This window comes from Mesitornis unicolor, unplaced genomic scaffold (genome assembly GCF_000695765.1).
Source record: "Mesitornis unicolor isolate BGI_N332 unplaced genomic scaffold, ASM69576v1 scaffold4156, whole genome shotgun sequence".
Classification (NCBI taxonomy): domain Eukaryota; kingdom Metazoa; phylum Chordata; class Aves; order Mesitornithiformes; family Mesitornithidae; genus Mesitornis; species Mesitornis unicolor.
The window spans coordinates 105,944-130,457 of NW_010192975.1; the positions used below are offsets into that span (position 1 = coordinate 105,944).

The 24,514-nt window shown below is 40.7% G+C and overlaps 1 protein-coding gene across 1 annotated transcript in view; it reads right to left on the minus strand.

Moving 5' to 3' along the window:
* ITGA9 (integrin, alpha 9) overlaps positions 1 to 24,514 on the minus strand; it is a gene marked incomplete at its 5' end in the record, with an annotated part of 211,624 nt that overhangs the window by 100,948 nt on the left and 86,162 nt on the right. The window contains one exon of the mRNA XM_010187303.1: positions 503 to 658. Within this exon, the coding sequence (XP_010185605.1) occupies positions 503 to 658 (156 nt within the window). The remainder of the gene's footprint in view (positions 1 to 502; positions 659 to 24,514) is intronic.

Here is a 24,514-nt window from a genome sequence, read left to right on the forward strand (position 1 = left end):
CCTTGCCACATGACTGCACATGAGCTCGCAAGAAAAGAGGGCAGTTGGACCAGGCAGATTTTTTTTTATTCTGTCCACCATTCTTCCCTCACACAGAGGTGCAATTCCCGTGCCCCCTCATGGAGCCAGCCCTGTCCCTCTAACAAAGGCACTAACAAAAGTTCAACTTGGGAAGAAGGCCAGGGCCAAGCCTTTCACAGGAAGCTCTTACAGAAAGGGAAACACCCACAAGGAGCAAGACCTTTCTCATCCTTTACCTTATTCAGTTGCCTTCCCAGCACAAAGACCCTGAAACAAGAAAGTGACCTCATCTTGCCACCAGTCTTGTCAGCACAAGTCTTTACTACACCACAGAGAAGCACTGATGTTAGCAATAGTAAGGATTGCACAAAAAGGCAACTGTGTGCAAATGACCTAGAGCATGGCAATCCCCTTTTATGTCCACTTCTGCTGTCAGATCAGTCACAGGCCTTCTAAGGAAATAAAATACTCCAAATCTGACCTGATTCCTTTGTGCTATCTTTTGTCCTTTCTTCCAGCGGAGAATGGGCTTGAGAGCAGGAAGTTCCTTGTCCTCTTTTCCTCTTTCTATCACATGTTCCCCAAGGCTGTATGCAGCTTCAAATACAATTGGAGATATGACATCTTTCACTCTTTTCTGTAAAAGAAATCAGATTTTTTCATCTATGCATACAGACAAGCAGATTTTTATATACAGCAATTATATGATTGTTATATTCAACACCACAGACAAGAAGCACACTTCTCTACTCCCTTTGTTCTTCTCCAAGCCAAATACAAATAAACACATTATACCAAAACAAGTCCAAAGATTGAAAAAAAAAGTCCACAGAAAAAAATTAGTTATTCTTTTGGGATATACTCTTGGTTCCAAAGAAGCAGTAGCACATGTACCACACCTCTAAAACAAGTGTTTTTCAATTAAACCAAAACATTTTCTTAAAATATAAAACAAATTAGTATGCATTTCAATTTGTGCTGCAAAATGTGGAAGCAAAGAGTAAATCTCCTTTACCTCTGTGGTTTCTAAATCCTGGACTGATTGAGGTCAGCTGCAGTGTGCTCCACCCAATTTTAGGAAAAGAAAACTCCATCTTGCTTTGTTGCTGTGCAATATCAATGAAATGAATGACTGGCTAAAGATACTAATTTGGCTACAGACATGCAGAGGAAAGAAAAGCCATCTCACAGCATGGTTCTGACAGCAAAACTTACAGCTCCTCCCACCCTCAGCGTAATAAGACTTTCAGGATGTGAAGGAAGAAAGTTTCTTAGTTTCTGTATTTGCTGTATTCTAGGCTTCCTAGCAGATATATTAAATGGTGCCACATTATTTGTTTCATGAATCCTTATTATTGATTGCCTTTTCTTGCTGTTGGAGCCCAAGCCACAAAACTCATACTGTTTGTCACAATATGTTACGCCTGAAGCCTTGTTGCTGTGCAAGGACAAAATGTCCATTGTACTCTGTTCAGTCCTGACTTCCAAAATCAAATTTACCAGAAAACAGAAGTGTCAAATGCTCTACCTTTTCAAGGGCAAGCATTCCTCTTAAATGTTACCTATTTAAAACACTTAGTGTGAATTCAGTGTGGACAAAATTGAGGAGATAAATAAATACCAGAGGAAAGCACAACCAATCCTCAAATGGGCCAACTCTCAACTTTACCTTGCACCAGTTAGCGGGCTTGTCTTAACACAGTCTGCCAACCACAAGAAGCAACTGAGATACAAAGCAACTTAAATTGCATCTTCCAGATGTTGGAAACCTGTTTGATGCATTTCAAGGCAATGATTTACTCTCTCTAATACATTGACTGGACACAGATCTCTCCTGAAATCAGATGAAGATTAGTGACTAATCACGTTCCCAAATCACCAGTTAGCCAGGTGAATAATACCAGAGACCAGGTTGGATGACATTTACCCTCCTGTACCCTGATGCCTCCAGCCAGCCCCTGAACTCCCTCCCCTGTTACCAACATCTGCCAGTGCCCTCTGCCCAGCAGCAACTCAGAGCACTCAAAGTTCAGACTGTGCGTTGCTTGGAGGAGTTTGTGCTCACTCAGTAATGGACACTGATCAACAGTGACAGTGGTGATGGCAGCAAGCAGCTCTGTCAGCCCTTCCCCACCCCATAGAAAGGACCATGCAACCTCAGGAGAAGAGACACTGACATCTTCAGCCTCTTCTACAGCCCAGCCCTAAGGGTAGGAGTTGTACTGTACCAAGGTTACTCGATAACAATACCACAAAAACTACTAGCTTTGCTCCTGCAGAAAATCACGTATAGTAACTTAAGTGAGGATTGTATCAGCACTCAAGGAGACTACATGTACACAGAAATAAGACTATAAAAAAGTATACCATGAAGCAACAGTGAAACACAAATCATCAGGCAAATCACCACCTAATCCAACTGTATGCAACCAACTGTGTAAACACGGAACAACTAAAAGTGTAGGCAGTAGGTTAAATTAAAATCCACCTATCGTTTCTCTAGTTAAATTGCTGTAGTATAGAAAGAATAAGTGCTTAATGACTTCTAAGTGTTTTAATATGATCTTACAGTTTTCAGTCCAATGCCCTTTGAAGTCAAACAACAAGTTTCCCATTGACTTCAATGAATGTTGGAGCGCGCCCATATAATTCGCGGGTGCTTCAGTTTAGTGGTGAAATTGCAACTTCCAGCAGCTAGATTAATTACATGTGCAGATATTTGCTCACCACAGCCCTGGGGAAATATATTTCACATACTCACTTGTCTTTAATTAAGGATGAAAGTATGAATGCTACCCAGTTATTAATTTTGCCACACGTTCGGTCCCTTCTGCTCACAGTCCTACAGACATGAAGATGACAGTCTGTGGGATCTGTCCTCAGTAAGACAGAGACAAGACAGTTCTGCCTTACAGGTACACAACAGACGGTCTGGGATATGAGCACACAATGACAGTACTGAATATTTGCCCAAACACAATCTGGAGAAGTACTACTTTAGATTGGAAATACACCCAGTTTCTTTCTCTTTCAGTATATCCAAATGTAGCACTTCCAGTGGTTGAATCATATACTAATGACACAGCCCATTGATTGCTTTTAAGTATTCCTGATTTCTAAAAGGAAGTCAAAAGATGCAGCCATGTTTGAGACAGACTGAAAAATTCTTCAAGTCAAGGAAGCTCTGTGTTGCTTTTTCTATCAGTTACACTGCTCTAATGAAGTTGATTTGCCAAGGGAAATAATTTCCACACACAGCTTTCACATGTATTCACTGTTTTTCACCATATTGCTGCTATGCTGATGAACTGTTGAACATTAAAAGACACTTCTGCATCATGAAAACGCATCCCTGGCAACTCATACCACATGGACAGCATAGCTTCATTAATGGAAAAAAATGTCTGAAGGACAACAATTCACGTATAATATCCAAGGAATTCAATAGAAGCAACTGCATAACAAGGTTTCAGTGAGTAATAGCAATAAATATCCAGTTTGTACAGATTGGACATCAATAAAATGCTGCAACTTTTCACCTTGTCTAAATTTGACTGTGGACCTGAAGCTGTGTTTCTCACAAGCCATCAGCTATCCTATATAGTTTTCTTGTTCTTACAAGCAGCTTCTCTAGGGGAGTGGGTTTTTTTCCTTCTCTCTCATTCAAACCAGATTTCATTCTGAACATAAGAAACTTTTGCAATAAGGCTTTTGCAGAAATCAATGCACTTGCATCCCAGTAAATAGCCTTTCTGCCAGTATCCCTTCCTCCAATGTCAACAGTCCTAGCCAGCTGTATCCCTTTGTCAGGATCTTTTATCTTTTCCTGTGAGGCACAGGAAAAGGTGTTTTGGTATCAGCAAGTTGAGATTTATCAAGGGTATTACAGGATGATCCCTCTCTCAAAGACAAATAACTCTGAGTCCAAAAAGCACATTTTTAAGAGCATGTAAGAAAGCAGTAAGGCATTTCAAAAGACACCATGGTCCTGAAAGCTCACCCTAACAAAGAACAGGCTTGCCATTTCTCTCAGAACAATCACCTCAAAGAAATACACATTTTTTAAATGCTGTGGTAGAAGCTGGGCATAGCCACATATTTCTTTCTTTTTGTTTTCTGGCTTAGCAAGAGAGAAGAAAGCAAGCAAGCAGAGACTCTGCCAGATTTATGACTGCATTTCTGTTTGGCTTTAGTACCAAGAAGGCCTAAAAATCTGAACAGTAATCACAGAGCAATGATCAAACATTGGAGCTGTGATTCTGAACATAATTTCCAATTCCCTCTTGAAGATGGAGTGTGATGACTGAAAGAAATCTTTTCCTCTGCTTTTCATAGGCACAGCCTAAGGCACATCATGACAAGAGAAACACAGGCACAGATTCTGACATCCTAAAGGCACACTGTCTTGGCAGGCAGCCACTGCCTTCTCCAGCCTTAACTTTGTGCTGCCATGAGCCCACACACATCAGGAAATTGGTCATGTTTGGATGGAACATGTCAGGGCTTTAGTCAAGGGACAGAATTTACTCTGCTCATGGCACGAATGGTTGCCAGAGAGGACTGGCTATCATTTCAGCTTTCTTTTGGCCCAGTGCCACAGTACAGTCAGGGGACTGTACATAAGCCAAATAAATCACCACATCTAATCCTCTTTCTTCTACAAGGTGAAAATCTCCAGCAGGGGCTCTGGAGAGTGCCAAATTCCATTTTTAATTACAGCCAATGGGTTGAGAAATAAATTGAGATGTAAATAATCTCCAAAATCTAGAGCAAGAGTTCTGTAGGAATAAAGGATGAAATGTCATCCTTGAAAGCAATGAATATGAGGTCATTTTCAACAGTATCATGTGAGGAAATACACATAACCATCAGGGTGACTTCTATGGTTGCCCCTTGCTTTCATCTTTGTTCATGTCTTTTTGGAGTTTCTCTTCTCTTTCACTGTGGGAAAATTCTCTGATCTGGGAGGCCTTTTTTCTACTTGCTCTGACTTGATCTGGAGGACATCAACCTAGCATAGATTTCAGAGCTTTTTCTGAATATAGCACAGCTTTTCAGTACCTCTGAGAATCAAGCTCTGTTTAGTTTGATGACTAAGAATGAATTCAAGAACCTGGCTTTTAAAACACTTGACTTGAAACTTCTAGTCTAAACATATTTATTTGAAGTTTTAAACAAGCACTAATAATAGACCATAGGAATTTTTACAGCTTTAAAACACAAAATAAATTTGATAATCTGGATTTCATAGACAATATATTAGTGCTGTAAAAGATATAAAAGCCATCATGCTAATGCTAATCCAGCATAACACTTTAATCAGCTCACAGGTCACTACCACATAATAAGTCCTTAACTCATTGTCAAAAGATAAATATTTCCCTGTTCAGTGATACCAAAAATGACTCAAATATCCACCAGCCTTCAGACAAAAAGGCCACTACTTCCACAATTTATCAAATTAAGTATCAGCTGTAAGTCTTAATAAACATACATTATGGCTTAATCAATAAACTGACAGTGCTGGACTTTAAAATTAATTACCTTCTATTATCTCAGCTTCCCTCTCTAAACTGTGAGTCATTCAGGATGCTAGGCTTAAGTGCCATGCAATTCAATGAAAATATCAATTAGACAAATTGGCTTTAAACTGGAAGACAGATCTCCATTCATTTCAGACAAATGAATGTGTACATGTCATTCTTGCACCTGAAAATGAGTAAGGAGTAACTAAACTTCCCTGCCCTGTTCCTTGCAACACTTACCGAGTTAAAGTTTAGATTCCTTGATGTAAATTCTACCTTCAACCTTTAATCTTGTACAAAAGAATAACTACCTCTGTTCTCATGAGAGCCTCCTCCTGTTCTGTGTTCACTTTGATAAAGATATTCTAGGACTTGCAAGCATTTATTTCAGATGAGTGCAATTTTAACATTGGTATCTCACCACTGCAAAGGCAGACAAAGCATGGTCATGCCAAAATTGTCTAGAAAAGATCTAGTTTCCATTCCACGCACAAGTTGTATTTTTATTTATACAACCATATATATATTTATATATTTATTTATATACATTTAATATATTAATATATATAACCATATATTTCCATATTTTTTATTTATTTATTAAGATGTTACTGTAGTTAAAACCCAACTGCAAAATCTTTTCCAGAAAAGAGGCTGAACTAGAAGTTTACTTGATTGGTAAAAGCTCATTTACAACATTACTGGAGATTTTTTTTTTCCAAATTAATAGCATATGAAGGCAATCAGAGACCTGATATTTCAATACATGCTTCTGTTTTCTTTGACAGCTACAGTTGAACAAGTAGGCATACAGTCTTTGCTGTTAAACTTCAAACATTACAAGGCTTCTTAAGAATCCCAAAGTTTAGAGCTGTGGAAAAAAAAGAGCAAAGCATTGCAGGATGTCACACCCTCAAGTGTTATTTAGGGTTAGCAATTGAAAGAATGGGAGTGCTTCCTTTGTCCTCTTCCCAAATGAGTTACTCCAGCACAACACTGTTTCCATCAGGTCAGCAACTTCAGCACTGATGAAAGGAAAGACGTTTTGGGAGAGAGAAAAAAGCAAATCCTGGAGGAATCTGGTGCTAGATAAACACCAGCCACCCAGGAGCCTGCATGAATTGAGAGGACACCCTGAGACAGCGAGGGAAGAGCTGCGAGTCCAAACCCTGGCTGGGCACAGATGCACTCCAGTTAAGTAGTAACCATCCCTGCGCATCTGGCTTCCTGCTATCAACTGAGGAGTGATAAAGGTATTATGGATGTCGGCATGGGAGAGATTGTGATCAATAGTGTAAATATTCCATGTCAAAGGTTACAAAGGCTTAGCGATAATACATTACTGATATTCCTTTCATGGTAATTAGTAAGAAAACTCAATACATGCCACCCAAATATGATGTTACGTATTAGTAAACTCGGACCTTTATTTTCCAGCTCAGTACTAAAATGTATTATGACAATATATTTTCACATCCTATCCATACATTTGAAATCTTGGGTCTTTATTGGACCTAATGTTTTCAGTTAGGTTTTTTTCACCCATTCCCTTTCTTTCTTTTATAATTCACTTTCAGTCTTTCATTGGGATTTTTTAGATGAAAAATAAAGAAAATTCTTCAAAATCATGTTACCCCCCTCTGAAGAAAAAAAGCACTCAGATGCCCATCTTTTTGCCAGTACCAGGTCAGACAAAACCAATCTCTAACATATGACTGACTACCTGCAATACCAACAGTAAGGAAAACCAAACAATTAGAAGGTCTGGGAGCTGACAGGTATTTGTGAAATGAAGACCTGAACTTAGGTGACCAAAAAGAACCCAGGAAGGAAGGAGAGGGGTAACAACTCAAACGTATTTATTTTACTCTCTTTCTGAAAATATTATCTCTTTCAGCAGGGAATTATACACAGAATTGAGACAATAATTAAATCCAGACACTTCCTGCACATATGTAACCCTATCATATACTTGTCTTTTCCACTGGAGTTACCACATTTCATATTCTGCTGAAACAAGATTTTATCAAAACCAAGCTTTAAAGAGATTTCCTTTAATAGTGTCTTGAAACACATTGGGTCCAGAATATTAGTTAGTTCACCTATCTGTTTCTTTTTATACAGTATTTCCCTCCAACTCTGATGCATAAGCCAAACACAGGGGTCTCTGTGTATGAAGCTGTTAGAGAAGGAGTTTAAAACCCTTGACTCCTGAGTCTTCATATATGATAATAGGTCTGCTAGAAGTCTGACACATGCATGGACCTGGTGGAGCAGTGTTTAGTCCAAACATCATGGTTAACTTTAGCATTCATATACTGTACTTGCTTGCTCACTCTCTCACTTTCTTCCTGTATACATCTAGACAGGGATAAAACAAGCTGTCTGTGTCATCCAACAAACTTCCAGTGCAAAATCATACACGCAAGAGCCAAGTGCTGGGGCTGAGCACCTACCCTCCCACCCCCTTCCCGAAATCACAGCCCACAGGAGTAGTCAGAAGCCCTCCTTGCTGCTTCTGTACCCCTTTTGCTGGGTGTGGCAGCTCACGCTGGAAGCGTGGTGCATCCTCGCAGCTGATGGCTACTGGTCAGGGGATGCTTCGAGGCACTGGGCCCCACAGTCTTTGCCTGAGCTCAGCCTGCTTCTACACAGCCGTAAGTAAAACCCCTGAGCTGCTCTGTAAGAGAGCAGACACCCCTCCTTCATTCCCTTGCTCTCCAAACGGATTCTCTTCCTTGTTTTGGAAAGGAAAAAAAAAAAAGGCAAGAGCACCTTTCTGAGCACATCCCAAGATGCAATGGTAAAGCTGCATCAAAAGGCTTCTTCCAAAATCTCTGCAGAGGACACAGGAGCCACAGAGAGGGCTAAGATAGAGGACTCTCTCCTCTTCTCATTGTTTCCCACATCTCACATCTGACCATCTCACAAAGTACCTTACTAAATGTGTGCTTCCATTTGGAGCGCCTGTCACTTCTCAAGGGGAGTAAAGCATCTAAAACATAGGTTTATGTGAATTGAGGCAGGATCTACACTCTGTCTTGTATCTGGGTCCTAGGGCACATTTTATCCTATATTGTTATAAAGTATGTCTATCTCATATCTAGCAGGTACCCTTATTATCAGTAGGTGAAATATCTATGGGCCGAATGGAACCTGCTTGAAACCTTCTGAAGCCAGGACCCACAGTCTGAGCTCTTTACTCCTCTGTGCTATGGCTTCTGTACACACATGAGCTGCAATACCTGAAGAGGGTGAGGGAACCATATTGTTTTGGAAACAATGAAATCTCTAAGGATGACAAATTCCCATTCATTATTATAGAACAACACAATTGATAGAAACTAATACAATTAACCAATTAGTGTTGAGGACAAGAGTTGAAGGAAACTTATTCATGATATTGCACAAGCATTATAGATGACTCCATGAACATTTCATTAGCATCTAGGTCTCCCATTCTGCATATACCTACATATTAGCACACTGACAACCACCTCAGTACCACCCTGCCTCCACGTTATCTCCTTCACCACCATTTTCCTCCTCTTCTCCCATTCTCCTCTGATCATCCAGGCACCACTTCGCTACCACCCTCCTCTCTTCAGGCTCCCAGCCTCTGCTCACAACCAACACAAAACCAAAAGGAAGAAGAGGAAAGAATCAGGTTACATTTCAGGAACGTCATGGTCATTTTAGTGCATATACATCTGAAATCATGACCAAATGGAAAGCCTGTCATTCATTTCAGCAAGGATAAGGCTTTTCCCCGTGTTTCACTGATTATTCATAAAGAGGCATAGCCTCCTGCTCAGCAAGCATGTCAGCAGATATGGTTGCTTGGTTCTCAGAGATGGCTGCGCTGGAGGATACTGCACAACGACAAAGGGCGATTGTTTAAACCTGCAGATGAGAGCAGTATGAATGCGCATTTCTCAGGGGAACCAAGTGTGGCAGATGCACCCACCCTACTAAAGACCTGAGAAAGTTCCCAACACAAACAGTGCTAAAGTTTCTGGCCCTCATGGCGCCAGGACTGCCTCCCCCCTCACCGCTCATGTCTGGTCCACACAGTGGGGGTCAAAGGCGAGAAAGTTGGGGCCCTCAGCCAATAGGGACTGACACGACCATGTATTGATCACAGATCAGATTCGACCAGGGTATAAACGGGGTCCCGTCAGAGGACTCATTTGAGTCGGTCCTCCTCGGAGCAGCGGGTCTGCAGTCAGGGACTCTTCCCTTGAGTTGGGACGCACTTAAGGTAACTTGTTAAGATTGAGAGCCCTCCCTTTTTGGTGAGTGAGTGAGTGGACACTTTGTATCGTTTGACCAAAAACTTAAGAATTCTTAACTCAGCTGTGTCTGGTAATATTCCCAACCAGCATATCGAACCTGTATTTGTTGAATGTCAGTGGAATGTTGTTTTGGTGAATGAAGTTCTGTCTGCTTAATTTCAGTTGCAGATTAAAGCTTGTTTGAGTTCATTATTTGTGTGTGTGTAGCCATTTTGGTGCGATTCTGTGACACCAAGGAAAAACAAAACCTTATTTTTTTAGGTGCTTATTCTAGCAGCAGCACTTCCTCAAAGCCCCATCTCTCAACTTCCACAATGTCTAACACTTGGGTGACAAGAGAAATTCATGGCCTACACAGAATACTACTCTAGATGACATGCAGTGACTCTAAATGGATAACTGGAATATGCTGTGGTTTGGGGCAAGTAAAGAGATGCCCACAAAGCTGGGAAAGGGCCAAGTCAGGCCCTACCCACTAAATACATACAAATCTTTGAGGAGAGTGGTGAAACAGATTATAACCAGTGGGAGTAATAAGGGAGAAAGAATCAGAAGAAGGGGGATGTTGGGGGTTGAGGATTGTTTTTTTAAAATTCTACTTTTAGGAAGATACAACAAAAATTCATAAAAATATGAGTTTATCTGCATTAGATATCTTGTATTGTAGATCTGTAAAATAACCTTGATCTGTCCAGATTATTCTTTCGAACAGAAGCATCTTCCTCTTACGTAATGGAGACAAATCCAACCAGACTCACCCTGAAAGCTGATTTTTCTTTTTTTTTGTTCAGCACATCAGGCTGAGATATAAAACTAGACACACACCAAAATGGAGAGAAGCTGAAATGTTGTCTTTATCAGGCAATGAAAACCACTTTCGATTCCAAAGACAGCAACACTGTCTGACTTGCCAACCACTTCATCTGTGAACTCTTCACAGTATACCTGAAAATGTGTGTAGGCAATAGCCACCAGCACCCAAGAAGGAAAAATAGCTTGTGCTATATTTTCAGCAACAATCAAACTGTTGGAGGCTCAGTGGTTTCATCTGCTAATTCTACTTTTTCACTGTAAAAAGTAACTTCACATTAATCTCAACAGGACATGACAGCACACTGAGTACTATGTAACGCTACCAGGAAATTCATCTCTTCTGCAATTCCTCTTTTCACCCAGCTGCTCTCCTTGGGTGTCCCAGAAATAACCACTATTTTCCTCCCTATCATCACCATTTGCGTCGTACCCTGAGCACACTGTACACTTTTTATAAAGCACTGTGTGATATAAAATGACCTCCACTGCAAATGGCAACCCATTAAAAACCAAGAGCCGCTACTGTGGAGAAAGGCATCTTTCCAGGTCTCAGACATAAGCCAACTGGAACTGGTTGCATGGTGGAGGCTGATAACACCTCTGACACTGACTGTGGCAGACACCTGCCAGAAGGCAGCTTTCAACATCATTTGCTAACAGAGGTACAATTTTGATCCTTGTTTCCAACTCCAAAGCGAATGAGAGGTCTTCAGTGCCCTCCAGTTTGGGAGTACGTAGCCAGGCATCACCACCCTCTGTTAAGTCAGCTTTCAAGGCTGTGTACTCAGTGGCAACAGGCTTGGAAGCAGCTTTCTTAACAGCATACAGCACCAAAAGCAATCAGTATGCCTGGCCTAGCTACAAAACTAGGTCAAAGCTGAGGTTGTTTCATTTTAAAGGGTGAAGCCTTTCTTAACTGTCTTACTGCATGAACTTTTAGAATGTATTTTTCCAGGGTCATGTCCAAATTGGCTGGGATGCAGCACTGAAGTAAGAGCAGATCAGAGAACAGCAAGCGCGTCAGAGGAAAAATATCAGACAGTGCAAGGAGCAACTGCAGAGGCCAGGGAGTACTTGGAGAACTGCAAGTGCATAAGAAGTGTGGCACTCAGAGCTTGGGAAAGACAAAGCAAAGCAAAGGGGAGATGGAGAAGAAAACAAAGTCAAAGCCACAAGCCAGGATGGCAAAGCTCTGACCCTACAAGCAGCACATACCAAATCCTGAAAATCACCAGCAGCCAACTCCAAATGCTTGGTGATAGCTAAAGAAATCAGAAGAAAACCAGCTGCGTAGGAAGCTTCAGTGGTCAGATTCAAGACACAAAGAGAGTCTTTCACAAAACAGACACAGGTCAGAAGTGTGCATCAGACTCCCAGCACAGCCTGGTCAAGCGCCAACTCATGTTGCATGGTTTTGCCTCAACTTGGACATTTACCAACTGCATGTTAAATTAACAGAACTATGCTGTGAACGCATTAAATGCATACTGGGTGGCGAGTTGCAATTGTATCTTCAATCCCAGACACAAACCACATCCTGCTCTTTTCAACCCCATTGGCTGTGGAATTTGCTCCTATCTCTCTGCCTTGGTACTGCTTCAAAACTCCAGTACAGAGAAACTGATACTGCTCTGTAATAATCTGTTTCTATTTTGTCAACAGGAAATTCTTAGAAACAAACACTGGGACACTAATGATGCTCCTTGAAATTCTCCTTTTTGTAAAAATAAATTATCTTAAGAGGCAGCAATACACCATATCATTTAGTCTGCCTACTTGTATATCCCAGACATTACATTTCATCTGTTAACTTTCCACGATGTGAAATCATTTGTTTAGTTACAGCATATTTTCCAGAAATGCATAGAGTTAATTCCTATAGTAATCCCTCTTGAACTTAAAATGTTCTGGGTCTGGCTTCTGCATGTGGCATCACCTTTCAGTCACAGGTTTTTGTCATGGCTTTCTCTGCTAGATTACAAATACCTTCTTAGGTGTCTCCTGGCCTTCATTAAAATAAACACTGTGACTAGTTCCAATTTCTAAGTGAGGCCTTCCCTTGGACACTTGAACAGGTGTTGTAATTGTTTACATCATCTAAACAGAAAGCATCTCATCAGTGAACACACAACTCTAGCCTTTGCCAAAGCAGCAACCTATACAGAAGAAGAATCACTCCAAGGTACCATTCTCTCTGTTTGTATACCCAAAGAACTCATTTCTACTTTTTGCCAACCATCATGCTGGGAGGTCACATTAAATTGCTGGTAAGCTATGACCCTGAAATCCTTCTCAAGGCCCCCGCTTTCCAGAAGACAAGTCCCTTTCCCCTCTGTAGGTGGGACCTGCATTCTTTGTTCTTCCATGTATGACCTCACACTTAGCTGGATTAAAATAAACTTTGCCTGAGTAGTTAGGCTTAGTAGCTGATTCAAGCACTCTATAAAAAATTCCCTGTCCTCCTCTTTTAGCCAACTATTTCTGTGTTATCTGCAAAATGCAGAGGTAATTTTGTATTTATTTTCAAATCTTTAATGACTTTAATAGCTATATTAATATTTAGCTTTCTATTGATTCCTAAAGAATGTCATTAGAAGTAGCCCCACTTAATAAACCTACATTGACATCTCCTTTTTAGATCAATCTGCTGTCCAAGTATTAACTTTTATATATGCAGATTTTGTACAATCCTTTTTTTTTAAAAAAAAAAAGTCATCGTGACTAAAACAGAGTAAAATTGCAATCCCCAAAACCTCTATTACATATTCACAGCTACCTTCACTGAGCAATCTCATTATTTCATTACTCAGGATTTTTTACTTTTTTAAAATCAAACTGTATTTGTTCCTTTAATTTCTTGAGCACTCACATGATATATTGGCATTTCCATTATATCGCTTATATGATGATGTCAATCTACAGCCCTTCAGATCAGCTTTCCTACCCTCTTTTGGTATATTGACACTTTTAAAACCCTTAATGCTTGCTGGAATTTCTCTTGCATTGCAAGAATTCAGAAAAGTTAACAATATGGAGTCAGAGAGCTCTTTAGCCGGTCTTTGGGACTCCTAAGTCTCCAGACCATTTTAATATTTGACATTGTCCATATTTACAAATGCATTGAAAGCATGCCATAAACTTCATGAAGTATGAGTGCATTCTCTTCCTCCTTTACAAAACACATAAGTATTTAATGAAGCCCTTTTGCCTTTGTCTATGAACAGTTTTATTAACATCATCAAATTATGGGCCAATATTACTGCTAGGATTTATTTCATTAGTGCATCACAACTTTATTCTGAAGAAGCTATAATCACAGAGGAGAAGACTCGCACATAAATTCCAAGGGGACAAAGTACAGCTGCTGTACCACAAGTACTGATGGCCCTGTTACAGATGCCATGGAGGAGCCAGGCAATAGGTCAGAAATGTTTTAACACCATCAAAAGGGACATGAGCTGAGAAACCCCTCTAAAACTGAACTGCACCTCTTTCTTTTCTCTGTAAGGACAAATGTATGTGTCCAAACAACTACTCTCAGCTTCCTCACCAAACTGATTTCAAGTGTGACAGCATGAAATCTCCATAATCTGAAATCATGAAAACACCCATATATAACAGCATGATGGCAAATTTATACCCTATACTTACTGGTATAGTGCAGCTCAATAGACACGGAGCTTTTTACTAAGAATGGAAAAATGTCCTGCTCCATGCAACACAGCAGGCAGAAATTATTTATGGCTGCCCACAGGTGATCTGATTCCTTTTAAAAACATCTGTCAGGAAAGGAAGAATAAAATGAGACAACACCAGTGAGAGGATGAAAAGAAAAGGCTTACTTAGCTCTATGGAACGATTTTTAGGTTTTCTTCCTATTTAAAGCAGGTGGAATTCTCTTTCCACAGAAACCCATTTTTACCACTACTCATCAGTAAAGAAGAGGGTTCTCTCAGCATAGAATATTTTAAAAGGAAACAAAAAGGGAAAAATAAAGATCATGTTACGGTAGTAGGTATCCACCTCCAGCAAGTTTTTCCAAGGCCTCTGAGAGGAAAACGTTTCCATTATGTAGAAATAGCCTCAATTGACTTTTCCACTCCTTTAACTGCCAGTCTGCAGCACATATAATCTCAAATGTCTACCTTTAGAGCTGACCAAATTCACAACCACATCTTTTCCTTGGAAAGGGCATTTAAAAAAATAAACAAAAACACAAAACAACATAAAAATGTATTACAAATCCTCCTGAGGATCCTAAAGTAACAAGTGTTCACTGCCAGCAATTTCCCAGCTTGTAGATGGATGAAACATTTTACCAAAACTTCAAATCCTTGGGCAAGACAGATACACATAGTGCTGTTAAAACCTTAACGCTTTAGTAAATAATAATTGAGGTATTTGTGGTATTCTCTGTATACTATATACACCACAATAATGTTATCATCTGCCTGCAAAGATGAAATTACAAAGACTGAAGGCTTGCCATTTATTTTCTTGGCTAATGTAAATGGAATTTAAAACAAAAATTTGCTATCCAGGAGAGGCCATGACTACCCTAGGATTCAGAACAACAGTTATGAAGGTTTGTTAATCTCCTTCCCTGGAAACCCAGTGAGGGGAAAATAGTCTTTTTCAAACAAAATCTGGGTTACTCAACGCAAAAAGGCCAGAAATCACTTCTACTGGAAGAAAAGGCAAAGAAAGAAGGAAACCTAGGCACCTAAGCGATGAAACCATTCCCTCTGAGGTAAAGTGCAAGCGAACATCACCATCCTGCTGCAGCTGTACAGCCTAAAACAACACCAAAACCAACAACTTTGACACTTTGAAAATGGTATTTTACACATCCTTCACTCCATTTCACCTTTAAAACTTATTTTTAAAGCTCTTATTCAAAGAGAACATTTTTATACTTTCCAACTCGATGGGTAGAAATTTCCTACACTCTTCAAATAATGACTCCTGCAACCAAGAGTTCTCATATTGATGTCTTGGATGACAACTTTCAAAGGAGTACTATCACACTCAAACACTGAGCCGAAACACTAGTCAAAATCATTTTTTTCTGAAAATCCCTGCCTAAATGGCACCTATCCATTTTCATTCTCTTTGGACCTCTGGGTACATGAGTGTGCAGCTTGACATGTAAACCAGATGATTACCCTTCCAGCTGACCGTACATTATTTTATTCTTACATGAATGCAAATGCAGTTGGCATTCAGTTTTCAAAACCCACCCTTGGTCTGGTAATTTCTCTGAAAAATCCTAGGTAGTATCCTGAGCTCTCAGCCAGCCCTAGGCCAACAGAAGCCAGCCCTAGGCCAACAGAACAAGTTATAAAAAGCATAACTGTTCAAAACAGGCCGCTGTTTTTCTTTGCATTTAGTAGAACCGTAACGTATTCTTCTTCTCTTCGCTCTGCTTTACACTCTACTGTAACGTACTAACCATTTATTAGAAAAACATTGCACCTGAAAGTTTCTGGAAGACCTCTACTTGATTATGAATCATGCTCAAACTTCAAGCATAGCCACATTAGGTTTGCTTTAAAACTGCTTCTTAAACACACACACAAAATCCATGTACAATTAAAATTGGCTCTCTATCAAGACAGATATAACATATGGTTTGAATGTAAGGTATTACTTAGGAATTGATCTGGGCAATCCCCACAGAGAGTAAATGAGACATTAACCAACAGATCTCCAAATTCATGACAATCTAAAAAATACAGACTATTTGAAAAGGCTGAGACGGGAAGGGAGAACACCTCAGTCAGTGACAGTGCAGACTGGAAGTATTCCTGAGACTCCTAAAATCAAACTATCCATTCCACATCTGTTAGGAGCTGAGACTGAAGATGCAGTCAGGAACTCCTGTTTTCACATGAGGAATATATGCAAAGTCCCACTTCTCTGAATAAAGCAGTAACACACAGCAAGAAAACATTTTCATGCTCCTCTCCACAGCACTGCTTGCCCACAAGCTCTTTCAGCCTCTTCTTAAAGTCAACTTCTGTCCTTCCAGCAGTCTCCAGCTCTTTTCTGCCACTGCTGCTGCTGCTGCCTGCAGTGACCTCATGACCAGACCCTTCAACTACACCAGTCAGGGTCACGCATAACCTAGACTTGCAATGGAGACTCATCTTCATGTCCACTACTGCCACTTGAATAAAATGCAGTGACAATATCCAAATATTTTAAGAAGGTAAAATGATATCCTTTCTCTTGTATGCTTTTACGGCGTACAAATGTATGTATACTTTTAAGAGCAGAGAGAGCGCTAGACCAGTTCACCCCACAGTTCCTCAACCCACTCTTTGTTCATCGGCTCGGATCTTGCAAACCTCACCAGAGGTTTGTCACCTGACACAGTGAGTGTCAGGAAGCCTTGACGAGGTGTGGCATGGAAGGGAAAAAGGCACAGAAACAGCTGTGGGAAAGGCAGACAAATGCCATTTTTGCTTTATAGTATTTCTGTAGCACTTGCATAATGAAAGCACTCGGCCTTTGGTCCACCTAAGGAACACTTGCACAGCCATTTACACCACCACCGTCAGGAGTCATTTAGACACACAGCACTCAGACATACATTGCGTATCTCTTAAACCAAAAAAGGGAGACACTATGCATTCTTGATTTGGAAGTTACTCTTAAAAACTCATGGTGCTGTTTTTAACTCTCTTTACTTTCTACCCATGTGTGTTCTGGAAAATTCATGTATACAGCCTTTTTCTTCTTGGAAATGCAGTAAGTGTAAAGTATACCCTTGCTTTCCTAAAACCACCTCTTTCTATTAATAAAATACAAATATCTGGCTAGCCAGATAGCAAACATGTACAAAGAGAGAAACAAAGCAATGGAGAAAGGAAATGTTTTTGCAGAGAGGATGAGTGGAGACAGTGCATGTAAAAAAACTAGCATGAAAAGCAAAACCAGTATTCACAACAAACGTGAAGCACAGCTCCAAAGTATCCCACATGGAACTCTGCTCCAGGCCATCCGGGCATTGTGCAGACCAACTGCACCCCTCCAATCAAAGCAGCTGCATTTCTGCACTACGCAACATCTGGCTGTAACATTGGGCTACCTCTTACATCTGCAGGGCTGCTCTCCCAGCTGCACTGCCATGGCTTTCAGCAGAGTCAGACTTTAGAGCGAGCTCAGCTGCTTTCTTGTTTAAAAGTTTGTTCAGAGCCAGCCAGTTCATTTCAACAATCTAGTTGAATCCTGAATAACACAACACGTGATGGTGCAGGAGCAGAAACAGGGCTATGGCCTAGGTATCTAGTCTGTAAACTGAACACAGATTTTGCCAAATAATTCCAGCTCTATGAATAAAGAATCAAGACCTTTCTACCTAGCCATAAGTTTTCTGAATTTTTCACCTCACCTCCAACTCAAGGTAGGGAAAATGGGATTCTGCTTCAAAGCAGAAGCACTCTTGATACTTGCCTTATTCTGGTTTTGTTGTAGTCACAAAGTACACCTCCTCCACTATCCTTCCCTGGTAGTATCTGAAGACTCCAACTTAGGCAAAAAAAGCTGCAAGGTCATGCAGCAATAGGACAAGGGGCAACAGTTTTAAACTAGAAAAGGGTAGATTTAGGTTGACTATTAGGAACAAGTTCTTCAATATGAGGATGGTAGATCTCTAGAACAGGTTGCCTAGAGAGGTGGTGAAGGCCCCATCCCTGGAGACATTCAAAGTCAGGCTTGATGGGGCTTTAAGCAACCTGATCTTGTAACATTGTCACTGCTTACTGCAGGGGGGTTGGACTGGATGATCTTTAAAGCTCCCTTCCAACCCAATACATTCTGTGATTCTACTTAGCCCTCAGCTTCAGCCTCAAGTTAGGACAGCATGCTTGGCCTTGGGGCTCCACCAGACTTCGTGAGGAATTTCTGAAGAGCACATTCCCTGGCTGTGCTGCCATGCAAATCTGCAATGTGGCCCTCACCAGGGCAGTGGGCTTCCCCACAGGAGCTCCACATGCTGGGTGGGGTAAATCCCTGTTCTGAGGACAGCCTGCTTCAGGGGCAGAAGGACAGCTTACCTGGGAATTAAGCATTGAGATGTCAACCCTTGCTTTCTTCTCAGATATTTTTCCTTTCAAAATATGTGCTTTATTTATGTTCTACAGTGTTCACCATCTCCTTCCGGGCCCAACAGAATGGGTACTTATTGCAGCTGCTGTTCAAAGATTGAAAGGTTTTACTCTGCTGTGATACCTTTATTTCTTTCATAGCTATTCCCCAGATTCCAACAGGATGGCAGGTCTCTGCTGCTTTTAAAGGAAGACACATGCTGTCTCTTCCCACCACGCTGTCCCTTGGGCACCCTCATTGTGTGGTATGAGCTCCTAACTCCAGTCGATCACAAAAAGGACATTTTTCAGATTCTGACCGTAAAAAACCCTTCCTTTGAAAGCACTCAAAGACCTTTTAGACCTTTATTTTATTACTATGAACTTACTAGTAAGCACTTTTATTTTTCAGACTTCTAAAATACATTTATTGAGGAAGACTATATTTGTATTCAGCAGTTGCATCTACACATCATGTTGAATGCAAGCTGTTTGTGCAGACATCAAAAAGACAAAAAAATAAAATGGCTCAAGTGTGTATTTTTCCAACCTTGCCCAAACACAAGGACAAGTAGAGAAAGTCCCATTTCTTTTACTTCTCACAGCCATACCACACAGAAAATTTCATTTCCCAAAAAGCAGTCTGCCGAAAAGGTTTGATAATGTGAAAAAAAGGCGCTACAATTGAAATACTTTTGCAGCTGTAATTATAGCAGTTGCTATGAAGCCAAGGCCGTAATTTTTGCAAGCCAAACTAAAGCAAAAGGAACAAAAGTACTGCAAATGTTTTGGAAAGCTATAAGGGAGGTTTTCTTTCCTTTCCTGCTGTTTAATCAAAGTAATGAAGGGTGGGGTCATGAAGGCATATGAAAGCTGTATTAATGTTCTTCACTGGGATCCAGGCTTCTCAGTATTTTTTGCAACATAATGCAATTAGAGGATATTTGTAAATCATCTGGAACATTACCCAGATTGAATCCTCCTTTGTAGATAAATAATCAGTGACCTTAAAAAAAAAAAAAGCCAGTCCCAATCCTGAAGAGTGTCACAAGCTAATGGAAACGAGAAGAAACAGGCACAAGAACTCCACCCAAGTCAGTCAGGCCAACTACAATTGCAAAGGGATGTCCTCACTGAAAAACGCAGGCTGAAGGATGCACACAACCAACCTGACCTCCCAGACCTCTACTGCAGTTTAGTGAAACCCAGCAACCCAGCTAAAAAATCAAATCTTCATCTCTTCCCATGTAAGCACACAAACAGGAAAAAAAATGTTTTCTAATGTAGCATGAAATGTCCAAAGCTTGAAAAACTGAATTTTTCTGTTCTTCAAACTTCTGGGTATTTATGTAACTTTATAAAAAGGTTATAATTTCCACCTCTGCATAGACTCTCTTCTCAAGGCCATGTCAATTGCTGCATATATCTTGTTCTTTCCTGGAAACCCCAGTCATTCCTCATTCCCTGTACTTTTTAGGCATAATCTCTCAACTTTTCTACATTACAATTTTCCTCTCACTTGCAACCATCATTCACAGCACAGATTATGACTCGACTCTGCTTCCACTTCTGATATACATAGAGAAAATTCTAACCCAAAGATAAATGTTGCAGTTGATAAATATTTATAAAGTGTAATTCAGGAGTGGTAGAAATTCACAGCAGAATTTAATATAGAAAAGCAGTAGTGCTTATTGGCAGTACAACTGACTGCTTACTTCCAGTTGTTCAGAGTTTGCATAGCTTACATAGACTGTGAAATTCCTCCTTCCAGGGGTCTGAAAGATGAGAAAGATGATGATATTTCAATTACAGCATCTTGTTCTCATATCAAACAAAGCCCATTTTTACCCAAACTAAGGCTATATAGAAAAATCTCCCTTTTCAAAAAGTAGCAGTAGAGTTTCTTTACATTTCTTCTTCACACAAATCCATTTACAAAGAATTAGCCCACCATTATCAGAAAGTTCCTACTATTTCAAGCCATATGAATGTCTGCCTCACACATTTGTCTAGTCTTGTCCCAAAAGCAAGGTTTGCCATGCAATATATCTTATACAGCAGAGTAAGAAAAACACATTTTCTTTTTTGTTTGTGCCAAGCTGACCACAATGAGACACCAGCTTCATTTTCTGAAAGTCACCATGCTTGCACCAAAGCTTGTGTTATCCCACCAAAAGGTTGTCCAACCACCCAATGCTAATTGATCCAGCTAACAAAGACTGTTCCCAAAGTCATCAGAGAGACAAGACATGCAAAGGGCTTGGGTTTGGGATAGTTTCTGGCTTCCTCTAGGGTTTACACAGAGAGATTGCTTTCAGTTTGGGTACTGAGAGTTTAACCAGGCTGGGTCAGATGTTGCTCTTGTATATCACTGCTTGTGTTACGGAAAAGGCCCTGTGACCAAGTGCAAACTGTAACTTGTCAAGTTCCCTTCAATGTGGTAAGAAACCCTCAAAAGCAACATCATAATGAAGAAACATTTCCCTAGTTGGCATGATACTCACAAGCAATGGTCCCTTCTTTATACTTTAAAGACAATACAGTCTTTTGAACTACTCCGAGTAATGCCTTTGGAAGAACCACATTTCATGTGAAGAACCACAGGAAAAGGAAATACTATAAAAATAAATTCAAACCTCTTGATCTGTTAATTTTCTTAAACTACAGTTTATTTGCAAATCTAAGATATAGACAACTTATAATGAAAAACATGAACATGAAAAGACATATTTTTTTAAGTCAGAAAATAGAGTTCCCTAAATATGCAAAGAACATTTGGTATAAAAGAAACAGGAATAATTGGCAGGATTTGAAAAAGATTGTTATCTATGTTATATCCCAAGAGTACAACTGTGTAGAGATATCTGAACTAGCTTTAAACTGAGTTACTGATAATTATGTAGCTGCAGTTTTGCAATTTGAGAGACTTCTTTAAGTGGCTAAGGGATTTATACGTTTACATCTCTCCAATTTATTTTTTTTTTACTTCTCCAAACACATTCCAATGTACAGTCTCAGTCTTGGCCACTGCTAGCTTCTAGAAGGGATGTCGAAATCTTGATTTATTGACCAAAAGAATCATATATTCTCACATTAAACCTATCCCAAAGGACAGTGTGCTGTAGGGACATGTTTGTTTCAGGACTGTCTCTGCTACTGTCCCTTCCCTCTAAAATTACCCAAGGGTCATTGCACTCTTCGATCCTGAAAGCCTAAAATGCACAGACCCAAAACTTCCCAAGGACTCACTTCCTGCCCAAGTATAAATGGTGGTATCTGCACTTTCTTAATCCCTAATCTCCACCAGGTCTCTGGGGACTGGCCACTACCTATATGTCCCCTGAGAACTATTAAACCAGCTGGAGGTTTAAGTTAACTCCAAGTGCAACTCCATAGACAGGTGGCTTTCAGAAACCATGCAGCAGAGGGGCTTCACGTGGTGCACCAGCACATGGAGGGGACTGTGATGCCAGCGGGGCTTTGCTGGGAACAATGCCCTTCTGGGCAAAGCTCCATGCTGGGTTCACTAAAATGGAAAAAAAGCTTTCATATGTGATCTGGACTAGCTCCAGAGAGCATCCCCTGAATAGAAACACATGTTGGGAAAACATTGCTGCTTTAATGACCAGCCTCACCTACAGCATTATAAATAAAGAATCCAAATGCTGCCAGACATGGAAATGAGATCCCCCTGAGAGGGGTAGAGGGTTTCCCTGCACTGAAGAAAGAGAAACAGAGGGAAAATCAGTATTGGATGCCACAGGCCTCTGGGTTCCCACATGGATCCAGGTGGGCATCCTCGCAAACCACCCCTGCTGCGTTGCCCACTTTTGCCTAGCTGCCAAATCCAACCCAAAACCCTCCACTGACAAATGCAACTCAGTAAATCCTCCACACCTGAGGCCAGCGTGGCTGGGTGTGCTTTGGGGCCAGGTGGGGCAAGCTGCAGTGCCAGCGCAACATCAGGGTTTGGCTGCGGGGAGCACACGCTGTTTCTGCTTTCTCTCCTCTTTTCTTTTTAACTGCAAGGGCACACTTACAAAAATAGGTCCCTCGCGGCTGCCATAGCTGTCTGAGCTGCCACTGGGGAATGACAGTATGGTTTTGGGAGAATTTGACAGAGAAAAGGAGATGGCAGAGTGCCTGTTAATGCTGTTCCCAGTGTGAAATGCCCCACAGGCTAACACAGCTGCTCCCCTGAGGCTAAATAACCAGCAGATAGTATGACTTTGTTTTTAACTTGATGCCTAATTTTAAAAAAAAGAAAAATAACAAAAAAGTTGCTTCAGAATGAGCCTGGATCTCTGAAAGCTATTAAAAAATAAAAACCCAAACTACAACAACAGAAAAAGAGCTTTTAATCCCTTTAAAAATCCTTATTAGACCAAATTCATATCCATTCTAACTCTGGAAGTTGAGCAGCCCCCTCCTGAAGAGGTCAGCTATGACCACAAGCACACATGTCTGGCAATTCTCTTCCTTCCCAGCCTCACGCACACGACCCACCAAGAGCCACGTGCAGCACACGCCAGCTCTCAAAGTCTGCCCAGGAATCACTGGAGAAGGCTAGTTTGGTCCAAAACCATGCCAGGAGCGATGCTACAATGTGGTGCCACAGGTGACTGAATCACAGCAGCCAGTAGAGCTCCCCAGTGATGCTTAATTCAGCAGTAGAGGCACAGCCATAAAAATCAAGTCCTGTGCTTAAATTCTTAAATACTCATACACCGATCCGCAGCTACATAAACCGACTCTGGGCTGGAAACTTTGAGCTGTAAGGCAGATGGTGCTGAGAAGAGGATGATACACCTTTGTAGTTACCATCCCTCTCCAGCAACACTTGCCATTTTCATTCTGAAGTGGAACAAAACCAAGTTTCAAAATATCAAAGCTATTGCACATGAAGTAGAAATACATTTATTTACCAAAACCTACCAAAATCTACTGACCGGAGGCGGCCTACATCAAGGAGAAACCCAGCCACAGGAAGCTTTCAAGTCTGGGTAAAATATTCCACTATGTTCTCTCCTTGCTTGGTTTTGCTTCCAAACCTAGACTCTGATTTCTTCGGCAGTCTATAAAAGAGCACGAAAACTGAGAAGAAAGGTCAAGGTCAAAAATCACTTCTCTCAAGAGTTCTGTACAGTTCTGGAGGTTACGTAGTCTCTTGGCCACATCTAAACATCTCAGACAAATGCTAACAAGAAAAGTCCTGCAACAAAGAAATTCCACTACATCCAACTAACATGTTTAGTAAATAAATACAATTAATTTTCATACAAACTGCCTCTGATAATCCCACTGCTGGGGACCTCCATGCCCAGTCCAATGTGGCCAAGGTTGCCCCATTTACCGCCTGACCTGGCCCTATTGCTCCTGTTGGACCTTAGCTGAAATGGAGCCAAAGCTACAGCGCTTCAATTCCAGGATTTTGACACTTACTTCCTTGGTGGTTTTGAGCAAATTATTTTGTCTTGCTACCTCACCTTTCCATCTGTAAAACATAGATAATGCAATTCACCTATCTCAAGGGAACTATCTTGAGACTAATTGATATCTGGAAGGTATCCTGAAGAAAAGCACTTTACATATGCAAAGCAAACCATTTTTCAACCTAAATTCCTATGGCCACCCTGTTTATTAACGAGAAAACATCTGAGCTAAAAACAAGGCACAAGGCTATGTTTCCTGTGAGGCACACGGAAACACTAAACTGTCTCAAAAGCAGTCACACATAATTTAACTCATATCACACAAAAAACCCAAA